Source organism: Osmerus eperlanus, chromosome 22 (genome assembly GCF_963692335.1).
Source record: "Osmerus eperlanus chromosome 22, fOsmEpe2.1, whole genome shotgun sequence".
Classification (NCBI taxonomy): domain Eukaryota; kingdom Metazoa; phylum Chordata; class Actinopteri; order Osmeriformes; family Osmeridae; genus Osmerus; species Osmerus eperlanus.
Genome location: NC_085039.1, coordinates 806,841 through 817,084, shown reverse-complemented (window position 1 = coordinate 817,084; position 10,244 = coordinate 806,841). Strand labels below are relative to the sequence as shown.

Genomic DNA, 10,244 nt, shown 5'->3' with positions numbered 1-10,244 from the left:
GCAGCGATCGTTTCGGCAGATGGTCGAATTTTTCCGCGAGACGCTTGCGAAATTGGCTGCAGGATGATGAAATACACCATATTAGTGGATATATTTGAATAAAAAACATGTTATTAAGATTTTACTCCATTAATTGTAGACTACGGTGAACATTTGTAAAGTTGTAGACTTTATAATTACACAATGTTGGTAACGAACGTCCTTTACATGTGGTTACCCTGATGAAAACGAATGAAAATAAACTGATTGATCCGTTGAGCTAGCATGCCCGTAGTTGTTTTGTTTGTTTGAGAGAAACGAGTTGTCACGCGTTGCACACAACACACACGCAGACATAGCCTACCGAGAGAGAACCCCCAAGTCGATTTCTAAAATCAGCGTCAAATGAATTCTCGAAGTTGAAAAGCACAGGGAGTTGTTGTATGTCAGCAACAATTTTACAAGGACAACGTAGATAAGGATCAATGCTGGGATATTGCCAATGCCATGTTTATTACATTTACATTTACATTTAGCAGACGCTCTTATCCAGAGCGACTTACAGTAAGTACAGGGACATTCCCCCAGAAGCAAGTAGGGTGAAGTGCCTTGCCCAAGGACACAACGTCATTTTGCACGGCTGGGAATCGAACTGGCAACCTTCAGATTACTAGCCTGACTCCCTCTCCGCTCAGCCATCTGACTCTGGGGTTTATGTACCATGTCAGCATAAAGGAAAGCTCAGAGTAGCTGAAAGGCTTGGTGACCGGCGCGGAGAAATGCGCGTCTGGTGTGAACAGCTTTTGCTCAGTCGTAGCCGATCGTAGCCGATCGTGGCGCTGCGCGGCGCGTCCAGGCGCTTCGCAGCCAATGTGTCCCAGGCGTAACAGTCCTGATCTGGAGGAGGGATGAGTACTTATGCTGGGTACTGAAGGATTGAAAATCTTTGTGTCTATTCCAATATGTAATGATGGTATTCAATGACACAAATCTGTGTTCTAGAAAGAGCGGTCTGGAGTCGCAGAGGTCCGATAATATCAGCTTTAATGCAGCAGTTGGAAATCAACAAGTACAGAGCTCTGGGGTTGTCTAAGTTTCCCTACCCGCAACAGAGTTTGGGCTGGTTCACAAAGTCCAACTGGCTATCTTTCCCTGCCCCAGCATATCATATACAATGCAATTGACACACAAGTATCAAAAAGGGTTCAGCTTGTTCTCTCGTGCGTCAGGGAGTTGTTCTTGCCTACGCGCGTCCCACCTGCTCGGGTGCCATCTCCACCCAGTTTCAAGGTTGTTTCTGAAAATGAAGAGATAGAGACACAAAGAACAGCCTGCTTCCCACACTCAGTGTGAGACCCTGTGTTTAAGCCTGAGCACACTTCTAAGTTTCATAAGACATAACTTTAATAAGCACAATACATAACTTTAAGACATGCATCCTTCATAAAGTCGTACGAACATTGTTCCTGTTGTTATATCCACTTGTGCACAGTGCCCGTGATGCATTCAGTGATTAAAATGCCACACATATTAATAACTGGGATTATAGATAGTGCCGTGCCCGATATGCAGCTGGTGATTACAGTTCTAGAATTGTGCTGTAATGTATTATACATTCTTTAGTACACACAAAAATATTTTTTTAATCTTTTAAGATTTTCTAAAATGTGAGAGACCACAAACATGAGGACAAAAAAAATCCTAGATTTAATCGTTTTGCTCCTGTGGTGTTTGTCCTCGGGGTTCCCCCAACACATAAGGATTTCTGATCGTAAATATTCAACATGTTTAATATTTACGATTTGCTATTGGCGCGGCTCCGACGTTCTTCCGAGCAAGTTCGGTCACTCTTAACACACCTCACACCTAGGGGAAATCTGATCAAATAATCTGTAGATAATCTGGACATTACCTAGGATTGTCGGATATATATATATATATATATATTGTGGTGTGTACATGAGCCACTCTCTCCAGTGATCTACAATGGCCACAGGTAATGAAGAACACCTGTTGGGAACTCAGGAGAAGCTCGGGGAAGACAATCTGAAGACGTTTCAGTGGTTCCTGCAGAAGGAAGTTCTGGATGGGTTTGATCCCATCCCAAAGAGCAGGCTGGAGGGAGCTGCCAGAACAGACACAGTGGATAGGATGGTGGAGACATACAGACTTGAAGGAGCTCTGAAGATCACTGTGGAGATTCTGGGAAAGATGCATCAGAATAATCTTGCTAAGTGGCTGATGAGTAAGTGTTCTATGTAGGGCTGCACGATTAATCAAATTTTAATCCCGATCACGATTTCGGCTTCCCACGATCAAATTCGCGTGATCGAGCGATATTTAAAATGCGTCATTCTGTTCATAGAACGCTCCGTACCAAAGTTGTTGTTAATTCTTTTTGCAAAGCCAATTTAGCTCTCCTTAAACCAATAGGTGCGTTTGACATTGACTGTTGCTGCTTGCAGTTGGGGAGGAGTTATAAACGGCTCCGTAAAGTCGAAAATGTTGTCATGTATTGGGCTATGTTAAACTCTTTCTACAACCTGCAGGCAGACGGCTGCGGCGCTGCATTGAGTCGAATACACCTACTGTCAGATCACGTGCCTCCATGAGCCAGTCGGTCAGACGGTCACAACAGAGTAACGTGAGAAAAATTCCACAACAGATAGTAGTTGGTCAAAAGGCTATAAACTATCATAACAAAGAAAACAAAAGAATGTCTAACGAGAATCGGATCGTCGTCCGTTGTGTGGAAGCATTTTGGGTTCAAGGCAAGTGACACAAAACAAGAACAGGTCATATGCAAAGTGACGTAAAGTTGCCACTCAAACAAACACCATAACGTTGTAGATGAATTTATGAGGGCCAAGAAATGCGTTGCAAAGACTAATCTAAACACAATATCAACTCAGGCATCCATCGAACGAGCCTCTTTAGCGCATCACCATACCCATCCACCTCCCAAAGACACAGTGAAATAACGAATGCAGTTGCATTACATTTGGCCAAAGACATGTGCCCAATAAACACGGTGACAAACGAAGGTTTCAAATTCTTGATAAACGATACGTGATCCCCTCGCGCAATTATTTTTCCAACCTGCGATGTAAAACGCAGAGGGGAAATAAAGAGTGAATCTTTCTAAAAACCTGTAAACTAGTATTTTCTGCATAGTTCTGAAACATTCTCATTTGGTTACATTCTGTTATGGGAATATTTGTTTTTTATTGATTGTATATTTTGAGTTTTATTCACATCCATTATGCAGGTACAATGCATTAAGACAATAACATTTGTTTAGCTTAAAATCAACAAATAATCGTGATAATTAATCGTGATCTCAATATTGATCAAAATAATCGTGATTATCATTTTGGCCATAATCGTGCAGCCCTAGTTCTATGGGTATTATTATTATTTAATCCCAAATTGGAAACAAAAACAACATTGAAGTGATAATGCTGCAATGTCATAAGGTGGTATACATTATATTTACATTTACATTTAGTCATTTAGCAGACGCTCTTATCCAGAGCGACTTACAGTAAGTACAGGGACATTCCCCCCGAGGCAAGTAGGGTGAAGTGCCTTGCCCAAGGACACAACGTCATTTTGCAGAGCCGGGAATCAAACCGGTAACCTTCAGATTACTAGCCCGACTCCCTAACCGCTCAGCCACCTGACTCCCTCGACTACGAGACAGCTTCTATCTCCAGGCCATCAGGCTCCTGAACAGATAACTCCCCACCCCCCCACCCCCCCACCTCCCTTCTGAAACAGACTGTTATTACCCCGCACCTTCTTCCTGCAAATCACGATTTTACAGTCTGAGTACTGCACTGCCCAGCAAAGACTTTGCACATTTGCACTTATTATAACCACCTTGCAACTGTTTCATTACATTGGTGATAGTAGAATTTTTCTTTCGAATATTTCTTTTAGCTCTACTGTACTACATCATTCGCTTGTCTCAAAGAGAAGGTTATGAGGTCTGCTATTCTGGTGGATATCACAGTAGGGGCTAACTCACAGTAGGGGCACAGTAGAGTCTTCGCATGGACGGACAGCGATGACAGAGATGTTGAGGGCCATCCCTGATTAGCATGGACGTCTGTCGCTAGGGGGAGCCAAGAGCATGGACGGACGGTGATGGCAGGGCCGTCCCTGTTTTCCATGGAGGGACGGCGCTAGCACCTGAATGGTTGTTATATCTAGAACTAGAGAGGGTACAATTTCTGGGGAAATTGTAGGGTGTGCTTGCATCGGTTGCAGAGGGGTCCGTTTTTAATGACATTTTTACCACTGATATTTCTGTATATTTTATATAAAAATGCATACTTATTATTTATAAAGATGACATAGATTTAAAAGCATATTTTTTTTGCTGCTCATTTACAACTCAAAATACGAGTGAAGTGTAGAATGAAATAGATGTCTTCTCATTTGCAAGAGGCAGCCTCATAGTTGAATCAAAACGAATACATTTGGCAGACCGGTGTAAAAATGTACCTAATCTCTATGACTTAAACGTCCTTTTAAGTTTTTCCCTTCTCGTGATATTTTCAGGCATTTAGCCTACTCATATTGCATTCATTCATTAATAAATAACCCCCTTTGAAGATTTTTCTACGACGTTACCGGCAGTAGAAGATGGAATCGCGATTCAAACAGTACCATCTGCTAACTGAAAATATGCCCCCAAAAACGTAAATAAGCTTGACATTTATTTAGTGGAAAATCGCTCATTCAAAAAAAGCTCACTGGTAGCGATCATTGTCAGTAACAACGCAAAATGCGATATAGCCCTGTGTGGAGAAGCTGCCCCGGTAAATTGTACTACTACAGTACAGTAGCCTACTAGTGGATCTCATCCTACCTGTCGGGAAGATCCTACCAGGTCTCCTGGGGAGGCAAAGTGTCAGGACTCCGCCAGCTCTCCACTGGTGTCCCATAGGGCTCTGTCCTTGGACCCCTCCTCTTCTCCCTGTACACCACCTCACTTGGACCAATCATCACCTCCCATGGTTTCTCCTACCACTGCTACGCTGACGACACGCAGCTGTACCTGTCGTTCCTCCCGACTGATCCGGGGATCTCAGCTTAAGGCGCTGAATTTAAAAGACCCACCGAAGTTTCCTTTTGTCTGCTCGTATCACTTGCAACATCAAGTGTGTAATAAGAGATAAACTAGCTAGGTTATATTTTAGTATGTTTTAGTATTCTCGATGTATGATATTAGTAGATACAAGATTATAACCAAATGTATGGGCATGGCTGTGAGCAAAACAACTGCTGCAGTGCATCTAAATGTAATGTAAAGCTTTTGAAACAACGCAGCATTAAAATTATTTAATAGTATTTCTAATTGCCATTAGATAGGAGGGAAGATTACTAGTGCACACCCTATATCGTGTAAGTTTTAACACCTTGCATAAAGCTTGTACCAAAGACCCTTGATGAAAAAGTTGTTACTATTTATTATTACAGCATAATTTGTATAATTTGTCAATCATACATTTGCAGTTTATGGCTAATAGCAGAGACCTGATGTAAAAACTAGAGCCTCAAGTAGATAAACAAGAAGCTAACGTTCTACTGCTAACAATGTTAGCTGGTCGGTTTTGCGGGGGAATCTCAAATACATGTACTGACTGTAAAATTAATCAAACGACTGAATTCTAGAGGACCTAAGCTTTCAAACAAAGTATAGCAAATGCATATGCCCTGGGCCCTAACCCTAACCCTGCAGTGAAATCTTTAGAACATCTTATGTTTGTGGCTAATGTAACTTATCGCAGCGATCTGAACGGGCAAACAAATTATTTAAACACTTAAAAGTCGTTTTCAAGCCATCCGGTGAAAGGGTGTATTGCTGACTTGTTGTAGCACACGAACACAGCACATCTGGCACAAATCGACCTAATTATTTAATATTTTAGCAGCGGGACTTCTCGGCAGTTCTCCATTGAATTGAATGATATCCCCGGTAAACAGGAAGTGCCAATACAACGGAAGTGCAACAAGATGAAAACAGTGGGCGGGGCGAAATAAGATCAATACAGTCTGGTCCACAGTAGCCTATATCTGAGAATAGGTGTGTTCGACAAGGACTGCGGCTGCATGAAACGACCGGCGAGAGTAGCCGCTTGCAGTCGGGGAGGAGTTGAAAACGGCTCTGTAAAGTCAGACATTCCAGCTTCTCGTGGTTTGACGTCAGTCATGGCCGATCAAGCGCTGTTTGCTTACTTTACTTTATTTATAATTAAACGTAGTCTTTCCGTTAGTGAAGAGGCGGACTAAAACCCTTTCTTCAACACATTTTTTATTCAATTAAACTGTTTGGTCCGGATTTGAGCGTTGGCGAAACTGAAGGTGTCAGAATAATTACAAAACACACGTCAAAGTTGTCGTGTGTGAGTCTGGCCAATCATGAAATATCTGTGTCGTCATTAGAACCCTTGCAGTTGCTCTTGAGAAAATGCGCTCGGCTACACAGCCGGCAGTTCTCGAACCGATCTCACGGTACTTTGATGGCTACGTCACAGTGACCTAGCCTCGGCGCCGTCTCAAGTCGGACAAAAATTCTAACCAGAATTCACTGTTTCAAGTCAGCCGCCTGCAGCCGCCTGCAGCCGGCTGCAGCGCTGCAAAACAAATACACACTGCTGGGTGTTAGATTTTTTTAAAGTCGCCTTTCTGTTCTAAAAAGCCTTTTAAAATGTCATTGACGTCATACACATCGTACGACCAGAGATATTGTTTTACGGCAAGCTCTAGTCACTTCCTTTGTTCTCTCAAGCTATCGACAACACAGTTGACAGGTTAGGCTTTCCTTGTCAATAAACATGCTAGAAAGAGTTTTGGGTTGCTAATGTTGTTGCTAATGTTGCTAATGCTCTGACATTCTGTTTCGGATGCCATCAAGCGGGATCTCTGGTCGTAGTCAGTCCTTCACTAACCAATCAGCATTCATTAGCAGAATGCAAGCGTGTTATGGGCACCAACGACTCACCCTGTAAGAAATAGAAAGGACATAAGTGCTCGTTCATTCAATTTTCGACCTATAATCCATGTTGAACATGGAAACTACAATAAAATCTGAGATTTCTCAACGACAATCAGGTGAAAGAGACAAATTTAGCTGTTTAACTCCATAGACTCCCTTTCATTCTGCACTCGACCGCGATCACTCCCAGTGGAACTGGTGGAACTGCAACAAAATTCGGTACAATGGGGCTTAATAGGGAGTGGCCAGGCTCTCCTTAAACGAGTAGCATGTACCTGCAGAGCTGGAGAGCTGCAGTTTCAGGACCGCAGTTTCAGGACCGCAGTTCTAGGACCCTCGTTTTATCTGACAGCGCCATCTAGCGAATTGGATAACCATGGACCGGAACAAGATAATCAATATTTTCTTGCAGTAGTGAATGCAGGTTACGGCTCGACATTAAATTATAACAAGAAGAAGAGGAAGTGATGTAACGTTAGCTTGTTTCATGACAAGATGGACGAGAATCAGAGTGTAAGTAGCTAATTTGAATCATGTGTGGTTATGTATAAAACAATTCTGGTGTCTTGAATTGGACAATAAAGTTAACGTTAGCTAGCTAACTTCAACTTTGCTGTCGAAATCATTTCAAGACACCGGAGTGGTTTTATACATAACCACACCTGATTCACATTAGCTACTTTTACCTATGAGCTACACTGATTGCCAAACATACAACTGTTAACAACCAAGTTGAAGACAGAAATTACTGTTTGTGGGGAATACTGCTTTGGTCGCACTCTTTTTGGTATTTTGGTGGTCGCGAAAATCTAGAAATCCTTCAAAATGTTGCTGGTTGATGGGGTGGAGGGAATTATGAAGAGTTGGATGGAGCGATGCAGGTGTATTTAGTGGAGGGTGGATGGATGTGATACTGCGATTGTTATTGTTTATTATTGTATATATATTTTAAATATATGCATATCTGAATAATCAAATTCCCCAGTTTTCCTTGTTTCTTGCCTCTCTCAAACCATTCAAATAGCCTACCTTGTTGTGATCTAGTGACACGTACTCAATAGTATATTTCGTCATCCAATTCGCTAGGTGGCGCTGTCAGATAAAACGAGGGTCCTAGAACTGCGGTCCTGAAACTGCGGTCCTGAAACTGCAGCTCTCCGGGTCTCCGGCTCTGCAGGTTCATACTATTGCCTTAAACAGGCTCGAATGATCAAACTCCACCACAGCAGATGGCGCGAAGGTTCGAAGAAGCCGGTGAACTGATCACCGGAACAGCTTGAGTTGTTTACATCCGGCTAGAAAGAGCTTGAAGAAAAAAGCTAACTTGCTCGAGCTACAATTTCGTAAACTATTCGAGTTCTTCACCATCAAAATGTCCAAACTAGAGGTGTTCAGGGATTTTATCACTGAGCGATTAACAACGGCAGTTTTTGAGATATTTAGGGCAGCTGAAAATGCGTTTGCCGAGTTTGAAGAGGAGATTTCTCGTTCGAAGGAGGAGAGCGCGCGACTGCAACGGCTGTTGGACATTGTCATTCAACCTGAAATCAAGATTCACCGAGCAGGTTCGATATAAGAACTACAGTTGATTATAATCTTTTTTGATGTTGCACAGTCAGACCCAGATGTCTTGTCAAAATTGGGGTCGTAAACAGATACAGTTACAATCTGAATGTAGTGAGTCCCATTTATTTTGTGAATGGATGTTATGTAGAGCTACTAGTAACAGTTGTCCGTAGACTCACGGTGTTCCGTACAAACTCGGACGTATAGCGACTTTAAATGAGCCTGCAACGGTCAAAAATAAGGCTACAGCTGATCTGATAGCATCGTAGTTGCCGGTGTTACGTCCCAACTGGTTCCCAATTTAACTGGTTCCCCAGCTGTGCGTGCACCTATCAGTCTGCCTCTATCACCAGATTCGTCACAAATTCACAAACATATTACTGGCGATTTTCAAGTCGGATCTCATTTGCTGCGGCAAATATGAAAGTAGGCCTATAGGCTACGTGCGCACTACGTTAGGCTACCATTCGCGACAAAATAAATGGAGACAAAATAAAACATTTGCAGGCTCGCATGAAGTGGGATTCGATGGCACTAGAGCAAAAACACGTGCGCACCATAGTCCATTGATTTACACAGCGAGCTATACAAGCTCATAAGTTTTGGCTAAATCGTTACGTATTTGTTAACTACGTTGGCCTTCAGGTAACACTTTGATTTGGCTTCTTCTGAATCAACTGGTTCCCATAGACACTACCCGAATGTAAGCTACTATGCACGTATTTGGGGTTGTTTTCGAGGCAATAGCCGTATTTTCCACGACATCACAGCTCCTTCTGACACCACATATTAAAAATTCATACTAAGAACGTCGCTGCAGGGGCGGTTTTAGCTAGTTGGAGGCCCAGGGCAAAGAACAATTTTGAGGCCCCCCCCCCCACAAAAAACAAAAATGCTCCTCAATGGAAATACCCACATTTTCTTCACAGTTTACAATGCGCATTACAAGGGATAGCTGTTCAGTATGGCTGTTGTCTGGTGTACAGTCCATTATGACAGCAAAGTACTTGGCTCTCTTTATCAGAGATACAACAGCATCTGTGGTCTTTTGTGCTATTACAGATATGATCTCATTTTGTATCTGTTTGCTGAGGTAATGATCTTTGCATTGCTGGCTTTGGATTCTTCTCAAGTGTTCATTCATTACTGGGTCGAATTGGGCCATTAATTCAACCTGACCCAGGAAGTTCCCATTTCTGGGTTGGTACAGGTGTTCAGTGTGTCCTCGAAATGCTAAATTTCGTTCAGCCAAATGGCATACAATGGCAAAGAGTCTCCTCAGCACCATTTTCCAGTGGGCAATTTCTTTATTTATCAACTCTTGGTTCACGGAGTCAATTGTGGTGTTTAGTTTCAATCTTGCCACTAGTTGGCGCCAATTCTCCATATTATCGACATGCTCCCTGCTGCGCTCATGACTTATGAGATGTTCTCCGATACGTTTCCATGCACTAAATCCATTGTTGGTGAGTGCGATTTTGTATTTTCCAAAGATGCGGCATGCAAAACAATAAACTGCATCTGCACTGGTTGAGTAGACTAGCCACTTCCTTGTAATTTGTTCCCCGTTTTTCATTTTCATTTCAAAGTTTTCAACCGTGAATCTCCTTGGCGGGTTATCTGTGTTTTGGGGGAATCTAAAGTTCCGAATTTGTACTGGTCCTGTTCTAACAATTTCAATTCTCTCACTATC

The 10,244-nt window shown here is 42.5% G+C and overlaps 1 protein-coding gene across 1 annotated transcript in view; it reads left to right on the top strand.

Annotated features, from left to right (window-relative positions):
* The first annotated feature begins 8,252 nt into the window (after nt 1-8,252).
* The window catches only part of LOC134008505 (zinc finger protein OZF-like), a 52,800-nt gene continuing 50,808 nt past the window's right edge, over nt 8,253-10,244 (top strand). The window contains exon 1 of the mRNA XM_062447916.1: nt 8,253-8,550. Within this exon, the coding sequence (XP_062303900.1) occupies nt 8,358-8,550 (193 nt within the window). The 5' untranslated portion in view covers nt 8,253-8,357. The remainder of the gene's footprint in view (nt 8,551-10,244) is intronic.